The sequence below is a fragment of the Stegodyphus dumicola genome, chromosome 2 (assembly GCF_044657685.1).
Source record: "Stegodyphus dumicola isolate Sdum_Otavi_A_Nest chromosome 2, ASM4465768v1".
Lineage (NCBI taxonomy): Eukaryota > Metazoa > Arthropoda > Arachnida > Araneae > Eresidae > Stegodyphus > Stegodyphus dumicola.
In genome coordinates, this window is record NC_140769.1 from 23,703,310 (window position 1) to 23,721,389 (window position 18,080).

General features: G+C 31.3%; 1 protein-coding gene across 2 annotated transcripts in view; it reads right to left on the minus strand.

Annotated features, from left to right (window-relative positions):
- Positions 1-212: 212 nt before the first annotated feature.
- The window catches only part of LOC118197433 (glutamate receptor ionotropic, kainate 2-like), a 482,153-nt gene continuing 464,285 nt past the window's right edge, over positions 213-18,080 (minus strand). For both annotated transcript variants that reach the window (XM_085810529.1, XM_085810530.1), the window contains 3 exons: positions 17,294-17,519; positions 15,339-15,586; positions 213-3,524 (listed from right to left, as the gene is read on the minus strand). In XM_085810529.1, the coding sequence (XP_085666655.1) occupies positions 3,372-3,524; positions 15,339-15,586; positions 17,294-17,519 (627 nt within the window). In that variant the 3' untranslated portion in view covers positions 213-3,371. The remainder of the gene's footprint in view (positions 3,525-15,338; positions 15,587-17,293; positions 17,520-18,080) is intronic.

Here is an 18,080-nt window from a genome sequence, read left to right on the forward strand (position 1 = left end):
ACCTAGCAACGAAGCTCGACTTACACCACTTATGATTTTAAAAACACCGTGAGAACGAAGCTTAAGATGACGCTTATGTAAACGCGGTGCAATGAAAATCGTTTAAAAAAAAAGTGCGTTTCTTCTTATCAAATACGTAATAGTTCCTCATTAAAATACCTTAAAATGTCAGATGTATGTCAAAAATATGATTAAGTAAAATACACAGAAAGTCGAACAAATATATATTTATGACATAGAAATTCTACAGTTTTGTCCAGAATTGTTTTGTAACAAAATATAGATTCCTACATTTCTTATGACATCGGTGAGGATAAAGCTCTCTTGAGTGATTTTATAGTACAACAAGTTACAACACCAGGAAGAGGATCAGATTATTGGCTTACAGGATACAAAATTAGTTGCGGAGAATATCTCAACAACAATAGGCACATTATAAATCATTGGAAATATGGAAAACGTAGATCTATTTCCGCTTTTTGATAAAATAATCCAATTCGAAAGACTCTGAGCACTAATTAGTAATTATTAAGGACTTATACACATGAAAGTTCACCTCCTCTCTATTAATTTTAAGGTCTATTTAATAGATGTTGTCAAAATAAAAATAATTATCTAGTTTTCATAAAATTCTAAACTAAAAGTATTTTATAAAATATTTGTATAACTTTTATCTGTTAATAAGAATTATAAATAATTATAAAATTACTCAAATAAAATTAATTACAAATTGTTTTATTATTATGGCAAATACTTTGAAAATAAATAATAACGCTTTTGTAAATGTTGATGCATAGTTAATATCTTACATTGTACTTTATTTGCACATTAGAACAGCTGGCATAGTATCAGAGATTCCCTTTGATCAAGTAAAAAGAAATGTTTTCATTACAGCAGCAATTTATGTAACGTAACTGAAAATGTACATTTTTATAATTTTAAATACGGAATTTTTACTTAATTAAAGCATGCTAAAATTTGCTTTTCTCCGCTGAACGCTGAAGCAATGTTAAATTAATAAAAAAAGATAAAATGATTTAAAAGCTTAATTTAGAACTTCTTATCCTTTATTGGATTTTTTTCCTAAGTTGTTGAATGATACAGAACAAATAAATACTTTTATAAATTTCTCGGTTGTCGATACTGTAAATTTTTTTTGTCAAGTAATAGATACATTAGACGACTTCTTTTTAAATTTCCTACTATTTTAATACTTATAAAAAAGTTTAGCGCCTTGAAAATATTAATTAATCTTAGAGATTATATCTTCTTTTAAACAAAATAATTAAGCACGCAATTACTAAAGCGTTAAATTGTTTATTATAGCTTGACTCCATTAAAAGAAAATGCACTGTGTACTCTGTATTTTCTCAAACTCTTGAATTAGAAGATAAAGTTTGTTATAAGCAGATTAAAATAATGTCCTAGAATTTACTTCTATTTTTATTTCTATATTTATTTTACCTTTAGATTGTATGAATAATAGATAACACTAAAATTTACTGTATTTTAAAAATAAAAGTTAACTTCAATTTTTTTCAATAATAATCTTTATACTAAGCTTATAAAATTACCTATTAGGTTCAAAAATGCTTAAGACAAAAAAAAACTCTTTTACCATAATTTTATTCAAACTTCTTTTTATTCATTAAAGCATAAGGTAATAAGAAATATTTACTCAACACAAAACTTACTTTTAAATTCTTTCAATGTGTTTTCATCTTGTGGTAATTGTATAAGTTTTATTAATATCTTTATGCATCACAAAGGAATCGTTTCTCTTCTATAAATTCTTTCATAATTTAATAGTTGCAAATTAAGTTAGTTTACAAAATTTTGAAAGGATTTATTCTACATTTCACGGTGTTGTATCTTTTGTTGGACATTTAGTTTACCATCTTGAATTTCATTTTATTATATTATGCAATGCTTCCATCATAATTACTATTGTTGGTAGCATGCCGGATATTTCTTGCTAGTAAATGACCTGAGTATCTTATCATTTATGCATTTTAATATACTGGCAGAGATTTCTTTCATGTTTAAGTAGATGTTTAACACATAGAAACTGAATGGAGATTTACGTAATTCTAATGAATTTTGTTAGTTTTATTTTAATTCGTAATTATACTTCAAATATTTGAGCATTAAGTACGTAGTCGACTTTTTAATATATATTCTACTAGTTCTAACACGAAAGCCTTTATTAACCATTCAAAGTTCAAATCCTAGTTTCAGTTCCTGTATGCTTTGGATTTGTATGCGAAGAATATTTAGGAAAAAGATATTTTTTAATCGTCACATAATCACCTACAAAATGGCAATTCCTCAGTACAGATAATGTGCCAACTGTTTGTAAAAACTGTTATGGATATAAAATATACTGTTATTAAAAAATTCCATGTCATGCTGTGCATTTACATGAAAACAGCGTTGTACTATTATGTATATCTTTCGACTTATTGAGATTTTACATATTCTATTACTTTTGGATTCCTTAATATATATATATATATATATATATGTGTGTGTGTGTGTGTGTGTGTGTGTGTGTAATTTCTTTTCTGAAGGAAAAAAAATTAATTCGCCTTTATGAGTGAATTACTATTTAAAATGTGAACACTGCTAGTATTTTAAAATAATTTAACATGTACCTACTTAGGGCAGTCAGGTAGTAAATAGTTAAAAATTCATTTAATAATTTTTATGACGCGATTAGTAAAATTATTTTGCGGATGAAATATTCAGACCGATTAGCTGTGAATACGATTGCTGAAATAAATTTAACATGTCTAATCAAAATCCTTAAAATCGATAATTTGTTAAAATGTTTTAAGCAAATAATGTACAATCAGTTATACTACTGATGAAGTCTAAAGTACTCCTACTTTGACTTAATGTTAAATGAAAATAAAATACCATTACTGAATTTTAATTTAAAATTATATATATATGTATATATAATAAACACTGAAAAATCAAAAAATAAAAACAAAATAACGACACTTACAGTTATATAATTTTAAGAATTATTTATTTTTTTAATAAGAACTTGGTTAATTTCAATCGATTGAAAATGTGCAGTAGTTTAACTTTTAAATTTAACAACTTTGATAAAATAGTGTCATAATGTTTGCTTGCTTTTCAAGAATTCTATTTAGAAATGCAATAACAACATAACCTAAATAACACCTAAACTATTCATTAAGCTAATTAAATTAACCGAGGAAATGAATATTATTCCAATTTACTATAACTTCTTGAACCACTTGGTTCTGAATTAAACCTTCAAACTTAATTCCGAAGAAAGTATAAAAAGCGGAAATAGACCATTGAATTACAATTTCAGCAAAAATATTGTAAAATAACGGTCATGAAAACTTCATGTCATCCATTTTGCTCATCGACACCATTGGCATTTTTTCTACCGATGGCTCATCTGGTTCTTTTGGCGCTGGTCGAGTAGAACCTCTACATGACAATGTTGCACGCAGTTCATGCCAAAGCATAATACATACAGGCTCCTGAAAAGGAAATATTTAATTAAATATGTAACATCAAACATTTTATGAAACAGAAAAGGATATAGGCATAAACTACTAAATAACAAGTTGAAAAAAACAATTCTCTTTCCACCCGGCATGTCTAACGTTAGTATTTTCCATTTCCATTACACAGAATGGATGAAATTTATAATAGATTTTCCAAGCTCAAATTAATCACTTCGTTAAGAATTACTGCAATTTATACTTGATTTGCCTTGCGTTGTCTGTTTGAAGGTTTTACTCAAAAACGTTTCAAAAATTAACACAGTCTTTTTTTATGCTATAAGGTATTCCTCCCTCCTTCTTAACATGCCTTCGTGGTGTAGTGGTCAACACATGCGGCGCGTATTCGAGAGGTCCGAGGTTCGAGCCCCGGCGAGAGCATTGCTCATTTTTAACTTCTGCAGCATTAAAAAAAAAAAAAAAAAAAAAAAAAAAAAAAAAACCGTACAGTAGCTCCCGAACTCAGAAATGTGGTGGATGTTGATTCGCCACCACCAGGATGTGGCGACTGGGTCCCCTAAACACTAATCGCCCTTTAAAGGGGGAGTATATAAGGTATTTCTCCCGCCTTCTTAACATGACTTCGTGGTGTAGTGTTCAGCATATTCGGTGCGTATTCAAGAGCTCAAGGATTCGAGTCCCGGCGAGGGCATTACTTATTTTTCACTTCTCCAGCATAAAAAAAAAGAACAAAAAAACTTAATGACTCTACAATCCACACTTTATTATGTATTAATTACTGATCGAAAAGAAATATTTTTTAAAGAAAGACAAATCTTATATCAAGGACTACCTAAATTTAAGGTTTCTACTGATCTTAAAAGAAATCACAAAAAGGCATAAGCTAATATATGAATCACGTACTGATTTCCATTTTAGTTAAAACTGATGCAATTAATTGATTTCATAATGATTAAGCTCAAAGCAAATGGCTATATCTTGTAGCTCATGATTTTTAAAATCGGCTTATTATTGCCTTTACGTGATTTAAGCTAAGTAAACTAAAACTTAGCTAATGTGGATACAAAAATCTTCGCCGATTTACAATACGGATCTGCCACATGTTTACGGAACGTGTGCCACCATTTACACTAACAGAGCATGCAAGGAGGAACAAAATAACTATTTATATTTTCTCCCATTTAAACGGGAACTGGGCAGAGCTCAGTCAACCTAATGAACCAAATGCACGTTACGTCGTTTTCCCTTCCTTTGTTGACGTCTGATGTTTTAGTTCGTGCCCTACTGTAAAAACACTTAGTTTTTTAAAGTTGAAAAATGGGAGGAATCAATTTGGCTTTGCCAGGTTTCGAAACACGGATCTGCCGACTACCAGCGAGACGTGCTATCGATATCACGAAAGTACGCAAGAGGTAAAGGGAAACTCACTATGCTTTAAGAGAACCTGCTAAAGCTTGCACTTAATCACGAATGGGAACAAGGAAAAATTGCAAGCCAGTTATATCCGTTTATGAGTTAAGAATCAGAATTAAAGCAAATCATTTCGAATAAAAGCAGAAACAAAAAACTTTTATTTATGTATAATTTCTGGCATAAATTGACGTTAAGATTAAATCTTGGAGAGTCATAATGTTACTTTGAAACAGGAGATGTGAAAAATGTGCAGTACGCTCGCCGAGGCTCAGACCTCTCGAGTACGCGTCGAGTATGCTACCATTACATCATGAAGGCATGCTGGAAGGAGGGAGAAAATATCTTATAGACTCCCTTTTAGAGGGCGACTGTAGATTAGGAGACCCAGTCGCGAAATCGTGGTGGCGACGAATTATTGTCCATCACCTTTTAGTTAGGAGGCCACTTGTAGAGTTCTTACTTAGTTTGGGGGGGGAGGAGGGGATTGGAAACGTGTGCAATGATTTGGACCTCTTGAATAAGTCGAGTATGCTACCGTTACACCACGAAGGCATGCTGGAAGTGGGAAACAAATAACTTATAACTTGCGGACGAGGCCAGAGGAAGCTCTGTGGAGGTCCGTAGCGGTTTTGACGTACAAACCTTATAACCTGCTCCAGCAGACAAACAAGTTTTACCATAAAATAAAAATTGAACTTTTAGTTATACTGCAACTGAGTTTTCTATAATAATCTACTTCCAACTTCTAATGAACCAGACGCCTAAATTAAAACGTCCAGATTAAGTCTTTTATTTATTACCACATATTTTAGCAATATCATCCTAATCTGTAATGCAATTACTTTTCAATTATGCATTGTTGTGGAATACAAACAAGCAACCAGGGTACCGTATGTAAACTACCCTGGTACGACGACAACTGAACCAATTTGAAATAAACTTGAAAATTATCTCACTCAGCGTTATGAACGTCAAATTCCGTATAGAAGGATGGTTTTCTTATTCATTACACATGAAAATATCCGCAAGATTTAAACTTATTCAATTTCGGGCTGGATGTACTATATTGGAAGAAAAGGAATCAAGATACAAAGCGGAAAGTAATTTTTTGTACTTATATTCCAGAAAATATCAATTATTCAGGACATTTAGGGGACCTTTGAAATTCCAAGGTTAAACCGTAATGCTGGGAAGGGTAAAGCTAAATTTATCTTCTTACACATTTATCTATTTATTTTCTCGGTGTTTAAATTCTATACTTTTGTGGAGCGTTACCTTGAGTTCAAAAGAGGCAGAAATAGATGTAAATTAGAACATATATTACATACATTATTGAGAATTTATATGCTTCAAAAATACAAATTGCATCTTCTTTGTGAATATTATTAGTCCAAAGGGGCAATTTGCCCTGAAGGTCTATTAATTTCGTTTTGGTATTTTGCGTTGAAAACTTTAAACATCGAATCACTTTTCAAATTGTTGCAACCAAATATTATCGCCCTATATTATATTTAAAGAAATTAAATAATGAAGAATCTGCATGAATATGTGTAAGTCTCTCGCACTGTGATAAAACAACGGTACATAGAGCCATCAAAATTTGAACAACGTAATCTTCCATAGAATATGCGAATGTGGATGCCTTAATTTGAATTTGAAATTTGATTTATTATTGATTTCCTATTTTGTAACAGTTCAACGAGCTTTCGATTAAAAAAACTAAACGATTTCAAATCGAGCTATGGCAACACTTTACAGAAAAAAAAAAAATATCTTCAACGCGCGAGACTCTGTATCGGAAATTCTAAAGATATGCTCATTTTAAAATTATTTTGTGATATTGATGTTTTATTTTATCTTATTTTTACTTCTTTGTACGAGGTAAAAGAAGTACTGTAGTCGCGAAAAATTGCGGGTATCATATTTCAACGAAAATATGCATTTTGACCACTTTCGAAAGCACTTTAGGGATGTTTTTGCATGCATCTGTACGTAAGCACACGATAAAAGACTTTCTTCTGAAAACGGACTGTAAAATGGATTTAAAATGAATTCAAAAAATATTTTTTCCGGGACATCTGTACGTACGTACGTATGTATGTATCTTGAATAGCTCAAGGATAGCTGAAATATTAGAACTTCTATAACACGTAGTTGTGCACTTCCCTTTTCGATGGAATCGGTCGCACCAAAAGTATATAAATATATATATATATATATTTCCACTCAGTTACTCGGCTCGGTAACATCAGTTTTTTTTTTATTATTTTTTAAATTTTTATATTCTTATATGTTAGTAAATTGTGCATTTTTGCTTTAAAAATGATTGAGTTACGTGTTCTTATGTTCCTGTTAAGGTTTTTATGACTTTAGGTAATCTGCTTGTAATAGTTATAGAATTATCAATAATTTAAAAGTTGTTTAAATTTTAAAGTGCGGCTATGCATTACGGTATGAATTAAGCCAGTACCGCCACCTTCAGTGTCTTTTCGCCGAGTGTAAACTTTTAAGTAAACTTTTAGTTTTGTGCGCAGAACAATCTGTCTTCCCACACGCTGGCCGAATTGCGTGTTTTTGCGTAGAAACTGTAACTTTAATTATAATTTTTAAAAAATTATTTTAACTGTATTTTGTGTTTTATGTTGGTCTATATGTTTGCAATTTTTAATGAAGATATTTTGAGGTTTTATGTATTGCGGCGAAGTGAGAATTGAATTTTTGAATGAGAAATATATATATAATGAAAATATATGCATTAATGGGAAATATATATATTTACAATGAAATTCGAGGAAATATAGCAGAAATATATATAATTTAATAGGCCTTACAAGGAAGTCAAGTGGTGTTCATATTAGATTTTTTTTTAAATATACAATGACATACACCTGTATAAAAGTTTAATATTTGTAGCTCACAACATTTCAGAATTCGACATTTTACAACTGAACAGCATATGATCCATATAGTTGAAGATGAAGGCAAATTCGCACAAAAGACTAGGTTTATGTTTCAAATCAAAACTTTTATGCTGCTAGATCTAGGAATCTTAGATTTTGCATATGATCATACGAATTTCACGAATTTCCCGTTAAAATGGTAATTTCTAAGAATTCTGATGTTTTGCATATTTTTCTCTTGTTTATCAAAATGTTTTACTTTAAATTAGCATTCATATAACGTGTATAAATAATTGTCAACTGTATGACAGCAAATGTAAAATCCTTGCATTAATGGCTTTTAAGGCCTGTATTTGAAAAAAAAAAAAAAAAAAAAAGGTTTGGGGATTGTTGCTTTTGACGATTTGGAAACACCGTAGCAATGAAAAGCAGCATTATTCTCTGAACCTGAATATTTTATTCTAAGCCACCGCAAGGAATTTTCTCTCTTCTCACCCTGTACCTTGGTGGTTGTAAATGGAAAGCATGTCCCGCTAGCAATCACAAGGTCCCCAGTTCCAGTCCCGGCGATGGCATCGTCGATTTTTCCTTTTCCCTGGTTTCAAAAATGTTCTAAATGATTCTACACCACTTTGTATCTTGATTTTCAACAGACCAAATATTCTTAAAACATGAATATTTCTATTATACTTAATGTAAAGTTGCTTAAAATACTTCATAATTTCTGTTCATAAGTGAAAAGTTTCATAAAGACATTTTCTTTCATAATTTCTTTTCATAAATCCTTTTCATCTTTATTCTTCATTTCATCCTTTAAACCTCATCCTTTTAATCTTTATTCTCCATTTCATCCTTTAAAATTCATTCTTTAAATCTTTTTGAGAGATACAGGTATCAAAAAGATGTATGGACAGCCTTGTACGTTTTGTTCCTTGCTTGAATAAAAGGATTATTCATATTAGTTAGCCATCCATAATAAATTCTGAATATTTTAGGAGCTGTTGTTTTCGAAATCCATTTGTATGTTATTCCATTCCAGACGTATATCTTAAGATTCTCTTTTTCTTTAGTAAAAGAATAATCTGTGTGTAATTTTCACAAAATTAAAATTTATATCCTCTGCTCCTTTCTTCAAATTCGAAACATTCAGGTTTTCTTTATGGTTACATGACTGCGATCATTTATTATTATCGTGCAATAAACAGCCTACGCTCGCTATGTGATCTTATTACTGAAATATATCTTTAAAATATTGCTCGAAATAATATACTAAATTACAATTCCCATGTTTGATTCCTGCGAGGGAACATAAGAAAACGGCTAAATTTCGCTAATATAGTCTTACCCTTAGAATTATATTCAAAAGATATATTTTAATCTTTTCTTCTCTTTATATTTTAATATAATTTCAGATATAAAATTTTCTTAATGTACTAACTATTACTAAAAACTACTTTTATTATGAAACTGTTTCATCGTTTGTTAATTTAGAGCTGCTTTAAATCATATGTTTATTTTGATTAATTTCTGTTTATTTAGCATATTTATTTCGAACTATTATAGATAAAATTTTAGTAGAGATGTAAATTAATGTAGTAAATATTTGTTTTATTTTATTCTCTTCCAAAAGTATTAGATTTAGCATATTAAAATTACAGTTTTCATAATAATAATTTAAACATTTTGGAAACTGCTTTGTAAAACAGGGTCTTACTTCCTACCTTTATTAAATGTCATGTTCGTCGCAATTAAACCATAAAATTCAATTCAACAACAATATCACAAAATAATTTTGAAAGAGCATAATCTTTAGAATTTCTGATACACAGTCTCGCTAGCTGGAGATAATATTTTTTTTTTTTTATTTATTTATTCGTACAGGGCTGCCACTGCTTGCTTTGAAATTGTTGAGTTTGTTAATCAAGATTTGTTTAGTGTTTGTATGTATGAAATAGTATGAAATAGATAATAAGTATGAAATAGATAATGAAACAAATTTCAAATTTGGGCTTTCAAATGCGCATATTCGAATGGAGGACTACGTTATTCAAAATTTGATGTCTCGAAGTACCGTTGGTTTTTCACAGTGCGAGAAACATACATACATTCATCATGCAGATTCTTCATTATTTATTTTCTTTAAATATAATACAAAGCGATAATATCTGTTGGCAACAATTTGAAAAGTGATACAGCATTTTAAAGATTTCAACGCAAAATGCCAAAACAAAATTAATAACCCTTCTGTGCTAAGTCCCGTTGGGCTGATAAAGAGATGGAAATGGACAGCAACTCAGTTAAAAGATAAACAAACGGACAGAGAGAAAGAGCAATCATTTGGGCTGCCAACGTGTATTCTTAAAAAGAAAACCTACATTACGAACACGCTTCTTTCTCTTTATATCGGAACGGGTGCCTTTATGTACACAGATTTTTGTCTATGCAATAAATTAAAAAAAAAAAAAAAAGGGGGGGGGTTAGCCCAAATCTCTTAAAACGTTATGTTAATGTCAAAGCTGCGGCAGAATCAGCGGTCGTAATCAGCTGAATCTCTTTGAAATATTTTAACATGGAATTCAGCTACAATGGCACCGCTGCATTCAATTTGCTAATTAAAGATAAGCAGAAATGAACTGCATATTTTTTTTTAATTATGCTTATGTAAAATTGACTAATAAAAAGTTAGTTGTAATTAAAAAATGCGTTCTCTCTTTCTGCATCTACACTTGGTAAACTACTACAGTGTATTTAAACAAGTAATATAAAAAAAAAAAGTCAATTCCTACTCAGGTCAACAAAGAAAAATTTTACTTTAGTTACTTTTTATTAACATTGTAAGAATTATGTTAATTTTATTAACAGTTAAATTTTGAGTTAAGGTTCTTTTCCTGTCAAATTCTTAACTTCAACTTACTACTTCCGGCCAGAACGTAGTTTTAGAATGACGTTTGAATACATAACGAGGAACAGCGGTATTTAACCGCGAAGTTCTTCGGTCTTAGAGAGAGAGATACCAGGTACTCTGGCTGGACGCGTCCGCCTATTTAGGCTAATGTCTCGTAAACTGTTATCACGTTCAGCAGTACTTTAGGCTCTTGATAGCTTCGCAGTCTATTAACGTCAAGGGGCCAACTAGGTTAGAATTTTGATAGCTTCGTCTATAGCTCTTTATTTTAGATTAGTTTAGGTTAATTCTTAGTATCTTAAGCCGACGTGTCGGCTTTTTTGTACACTCCAAGACGGAGTTTTGTTAAACTTTGGTTGGAATAATAAAGGATTAGTTTACCCTTCCATCTTGTTGTCTCCTGTTACACGAACTCAAGCGATTATTCGCTTATCATTTCTTAAGATTCTTCACTTCCAACAGTAACTTAGAATTACAAAGTGAGTAACTCTACAACATTATCAACATTTTTTCGTTTCTAATTTATTAAACTGATGGTAGTGTATAATTTCTCATTCTATCCATCTCTTGTAATGCTTCATTATTGCAAGGAGCCTCTTCAGTGAGTTTCGAGCAGTCCAGTTCTTCAGTTAATCTTCCATCTATGATTTCACACGACTCAAGGCGACATATGCTTGACCTGCTTCTTTAAGTTTCTTTTCGCTTCCTTTTCACATTCGCCGTTTGTGAAGACATTTTAAAGGTTTATATTTTAAACATATATTATTATCGCGTTAACATAGAAATATAGGGAGAATTTTTGCTACGTTAATGGGATATTACATCCTGTTCATGGAAACGGTCATTATTTCTAAGTCTTATAACATATTTAAAAAACATCATGTCTTTAGTTCCGATAAACCGGAATCATTAAGTAGGAATTGAATTTAGTATGTGAAAAAACTGTATTAACATCAAGAGTTATCTCTACAAGTTAAAAAAAATGTATTTGAACTTGAGTGGAATGAATAAAAAGTATTTTATTAACGATTGAATATTTGAATAAGATATAGGAAGAATGTGAGCTAATAGTAGGAACTAAAAAACGAGACTTCATTATGTCTTCTTCACAATTAAAGATCTTAACATTTGTACCGTATGAAAGCGTAAATGGTAGTAATGTTAATACATTTCATAAACAATTAAAATACAGTGCACACTGTTTTGTGCATTTAAATTATACTAAAGAATATGTAAATACAAGAGGCGACGAAGTATCTAAGCCTAGATGTACAGTTGTTCTATTTACTGCATTCGGAACGGATTTTCGTTTTCCGTGCAGGGATTGTTATATTCGTAAACCCAAGGAGTATATATGAACTCTACTGGAAATGTGCTGCGTGTTTTCTTTAACTGGACGCATAGCTAATTAATTTTCAGTTATTTGAGTGGTTCACTATGTCAGTCAGATAATACCATTCTTTACCAACAAATGCTTGACTCTAACTTACCAACAAACATAATTATCATTAACCAAACGCCAATCGTATATAAAACGTAAGTATTAAATACGAATAATTTCAAAACTTGGAGTGACCAGTGCGAAAAGAGTCAGGTTTCTTTGTAAAGACATTAGGTAATTTTTTAGATAGCAGGAAAATGAAAAATATGCAACGCCTTGGCCGGGAATCGAGCCACGGACCTCTGGAATACCGGCCCAGTATGCAGACCACCGCAGCACGAAGTCTCGCCAAAAAGGTAGGAGAAATACCTTAATAGATTCCAAATTACTCCTTACAAACGCATTTTATGCGAGAATTACAAGCAATTTATAAGTAAGGATACCTATGAAGCAAAATTCAAGCAATGCTAAACAAATCGGAACAAAAATTTGTGCTGAAACGAACGCAAGTTTTCTGTTTAAATTTGTGTCATTATATTATTTCTAAGACCTTACGTTATTCCGACCTGAACCCTGTTCGTCGTATACAAAACCATTTGGAACGTAATTTGGAATAATTTTCTTCCATTTATAATAAAAATATTTATTAATTCAGATTTATAAGATATGCACTTAGCGCCATGTGCAAAAAGACGTGTGTTTAAGGCAGCTGTTGAAGCGTCAAATGTCTTTTGCCTCAATGGCATCATTTTCAGATATCAATATTCAATCAAAGAGTTATTCCGAGAATAAAAAATGAGAAAACAAAATCCTGCTAAGAGAACTCGATTATAGGATTTACATTTAATACCTACTTCTTCTGCATAAATCTCAGTATTCATATTAGAAAGTGCCGATTAAATCATTCTAAATTATTCACATACCGGATCTTGTCATGCGTTAAATTACGCATTAAATCATTTGATCTGTTGGCGAAGGGAGTTCGTAACATATCTCACCGAGCTCACTTGATAGCAGGGATGCTATTAGTATGTGCTTCACAGTTTACAGGTATAATTTCCGCAGTGCAGAATACCCTGTTGTAGACCAAAGATAACAGTTTTTGCTTCTGTTTACCCTTGATGTTATACAAAATGTCAGCATTATCAAAAGAGAAACACTCTGATCACACAAACGTCTTAGATTATTAAGCGTAAATCGGTTTATTAAGATGCGATAGACGTCAGACGCATCAAGGTCACTTAGCTCTGTGTGACGTCACTGACTTTCAGACTGCTCAAAAACAATGACTCCTTTATGTTTAAGTTTCTTTTATTTATGGAAGCAAATAATGTCAGTGTTGGGAAGGGCCTAATCTTGCTTGTCTATTGACTTTGATATACACAACCTTAGCTCTATCAAAAAATATTTATTTGATCACTATTTTCTTTAAATCACGGTCATTATAACATTGGATCACACTTAACATCGCATACACGACCTCAGTACTGTAAAAGAGAAAAAAGTGTTTAAAAAACTGCGAAATTTCATTTATATTTAAAATATACGAAAGTTCACTGGGAAAATCTATATCATAACTAAACATAAAACCCACGACACATGCTTCCACAGATCAGTGTTTAGCTCAATCGGGTAGAGACCATTTATCAGAAATCCTATATTACAATATCTGACATACTTATTTTTAAACATTTTCTATTAAAATAATTCATCCCGCTTCATACTAAAGAGATAATAACAGTGTTTCGTTATAGTTCAGAATTTACATTCTGGATCACTAAGCTATTCCTTTCATCAATTTAAAAGCTAAATTACAAATTTTCATTTAATGCCCTCCATAAAATATGAAACATTTTTTGTCTTCCAACACGTATTCTCCTTTCATTATTATAGCATTAACTACTGATTTGCACAATAACTTGCTGTAAGAAAAGACGTTTCTTAAACTGTCAGATTAAGAATACGATTTCCGAAATGCACCTTTATCACTTTTGTATTTTGAATAAATCTGCGCTTCAATAATGTATTTTATTTAATTTCTCTACTTTACCTACAAACGAAACTCAACTTACTTTTCTTTTGCATTTAGGTATACTTATTCTGCCCTAGCCTACATATACTGAGAGAACATTTTCGATTACTCACCATTTATTCATCTACCATTTTGTTTTCTCCGACACACCATGAAATTGTAAAGACTCATTTATACCGCGAAATTTTGCTATTACTACAGAAATTAACTAGAAAAAAAGAATTATATTTACTAAAGTTACTGAAAAATAACAGTAATAGTAGTAGTAGTAGTAAAATAATAATTATTACGATTCAAATCACAAGTCATTTACCATGAGGCAGATCCATTTTAAATCAAAGCCGATGGGAAATAATTGCTTTAATTACCGAATAGACAACTAAAGGACTAAGAAATTATTTATCTGATGTTTGCTAGTTTAAAGCAAAGCCTATGAAGGCTATGCACGGAATGGCAGGGATATCTTCTTTGAGGAACTTCTGAAGAAAAATGGTTCGCATTCACATCATACATAGGAAAAGCAACGAAATGCTTCAATTAGGCAGCAGTTTGCCGGGACGTTAACCCCATCGAACTATCAGTATTCAACGGTTTTACTTGCTCGACTATTGCTAGAAGAAAATATCAAGAATGTTGTAAAATTAATACCATATTTTTTTTTATTTTAATAAAATTTACTTGGACATAAAAGCGTTATTTTACTAGATGCGCATTTTATTCCACGTTTGGCATTAATTTATTCAATTAGTATTATTATTAAGTGCCATGAATATCAGTCCAGCACGTAGTATTCACAAGGATGTCAGTGTAGCACGTGCTGTATGTTCAAGTCATTAAATTGTTCTAGATACAGAGTGAAAGTGGCTCACATCTTTAGGCAAATATCTCAATCGTCATGTTGGCACTGTAAAAAAATAAATTGCCGATCATGCAAAATACTATATGGTGGCTTATGTCGAAACAAATTTTATATTTTAAGTCACAGCTGTTGCAAAATAATCGTTATAAAGAACTGAGTTAATAACTTAAGACAGGTATAACACCATTTCCCTCACAATGACCAAATTGGTTTAATTTTCCAAACATCTTATGGAATACATTATTGGATTTTCTCTCTCTGTTATTTTTCCCTTTGGTTTCTTATATATCAACAGTAAAGAATATCACAGTTCATAAAAATAAGAAAACTGATTCTTACTCTGTCTAACATTTTATTTGCTCTCCATGCAAATTCCATAACAACAATGAAAACTCCGAGGCAGGAACCAATACCAAGCACCATAAACACGCCTCCTACATTACGTATGCCCATTTCTGCTGAAGTAGATATAGCATCATCAGCACAGTGAGTAGAGGTTTTCCACCATTTATCTCTCATTATCTGTAGCTGTTGAGTTTCTTGAAGCCATAGTATGCCACTGGATAGAAGGCTTCTGTAAGGAGAACCTGCAAAAACAACTTTCTTCACTTACTATTACTACTCAATTTTTTGCATAATAAGAATAGAGGATGACTAAAAATATGTTGGTTTGTAAATACTGTCTGTATAAACACTGAATACCAGCAATACCAAAATTCTCGCAGTGATAATACTTGCTGAAAACCTCCTGCAGAAAAGTCTATCAATCTTATACAAACTAACAAAACCTAACGTTTTCCTTTACTTTGACTGGTCATGGGACTTTTCTATCCTCCCAGTACGTTTTGAACTTGGAATCTTCTGCCGTTGGCGGTAAATAAAAATTAAAAGTGACTCTGGATCCGTCATGGCGTAAGGATTTATAATCCACTCCATCAATAATCATGTTTTTAGTTTTATACTTTGTTCCTAAAGTAAATGTTTTAAAGGTCATTATTATGGGAGGAAAATTTCGCTAATGTTGCAAAATTATAACCTAAATCCTCAGTCATCTTAATAATAGAATATCCATCCGTAAATCTATTATAACCATTTTACTGTAGACTAGGCTGGAGCAAAATAATAAAAGATGTTTAGTTCAGACACACAAGTTGTGTATTGACTAATATATCACGCATGACTTTTTCCACAATTTTTATACTTCCATTTCATTCTTCGTAAAAGTCATGAAAATTGCAATTTTTACAGTAAATTTCCTTATTATAGCAGAATAAGTCAGTATGATATTTTCACAGTTAACAAGTGCAGTGGTAAGACGAAAATGCATTCTGCGAAGTATTGCTAAGTCTTCCCTTTAAAACTAACAGAAACTGTAAAATATTCCGGGATGCGATCAAAGAAAATAATATTCATTTAAAAATGAATCACAGTAATTTAAATTTTACACATAAAATATATTCGACTTAAATTTTATTTTAAAATTAAAATCGGTTTGTATGGACCGAGCTGGAAACCCACTGATAGATTCCATCACCACGCGAAGAGTTTGCGAGTTTGCGTCATTCAGATTACCTGTAGTGTAAGAACACAGCATCAACCCCTGTCGAACTGCTCAGTATCTCAGTTCATTGTCTGCCTTCCTGCACTTAATCGGTAAATTGAATCAGGGAATTGCGTCTCAAACTGCAGACTAGTGAAATGCCCCATTACTGGTAGACCAATTTGAATATGGCTATTAAGCACATAACTAAGGGCTCAATTTGCAATAAAATAATAATAATCAATTTGCAATAAAATAATAATAATCAATTTGCAATAAAATAATATCTGTCTCTACACTTCGCACCGAGTATAAAACTTAATGTTTCAAGCCTTATAAAGCTCTGGACATGATTTAACTTCTGTTGGATTAATTATTAAAGTTAAGAGTCCTACGTTACTGAAGTTTAAATCTGTTTAATGTAATTAACTGCAATCTGCATACTAAATTCAGATTCTTTTTTTTAACTTATGTGTTACATGGCTTTTGCTTAGCAAATATTTTACATTTGAAATTTATAAATGATTACTTCAAAGTGTTAGGCCATAATCGGAATTCTTCTGGCTTTAGGAACGGTTGTTTTAAACATACATAATCTAATAAAAATTAATTAGTTATATTAAGGAAAAATAATTCTCGAAAAATTTACGAAATTTTAAAACAACAGCTGTATTTTTAATGTTAGTAAAAATAATTATGACATTTATTGCGCAAGGATTTAAACGATATTTAATTAAATAACATATATTCTTACCAGGTCGTGTTGCAATTCCATACCCTTTTGAATCTAGTTCTCCCCCAACTTGTGTAAGATCACAGCTTCGTTCTGTTTCGTATTGGATGCTAGTAGATTCCATTAAGAAAGCGTAGTTGCCCATTCTGACTCTTTCTATTCCTTTGTCATTGCTGTCGACAAAAACGGAAGGTCTTTGTGACTCCATAAAAGACCACATTCGTTTATAGATAGGATAGTTAGATTCCTAAAGAAGTAAAAAATTGATAAATAGTATGAATACGAACATTAAATTCTGATTAGCAAATGCATTAAAACTAAGATATAATTAGTTTATGCCCCGCGAATATAGTCTTCAAATAATTCCTTTCTGAAATATATTTGAGCGCCCAGCATATTAAACATTGCCTAAAAATTATTAAAATATTCACATGCATAATGAAAGAAATTCGTTCATCTGGAAAATATATCACATTCACATTTTAATAACAGCAGTCTGGAATGAATGTCTAAGATTCAAAATAATGTTTGACTGAAATATTTGTAGACATGTAAATATATGCACACAGAGACCACAAAAGTCCTTACTCAGACTTTAGTTTTATTATGACTTCAGGGAATACTAGCTGTGTGGGTGTCAAGAAAGGGATCGAAAGTAATTTTGATGTTAAAGGCGTCGGAAATGATAAATAAACGAAAGCATTGTAAAGAAGGATTATTTCGTCTTCTGTGCCCATATCACAGAGAAATGATGCCTGTTGCTTTAATGTGCCAAGCTGTTTCAATGCCATCGGGCAGCTCGCTAAGA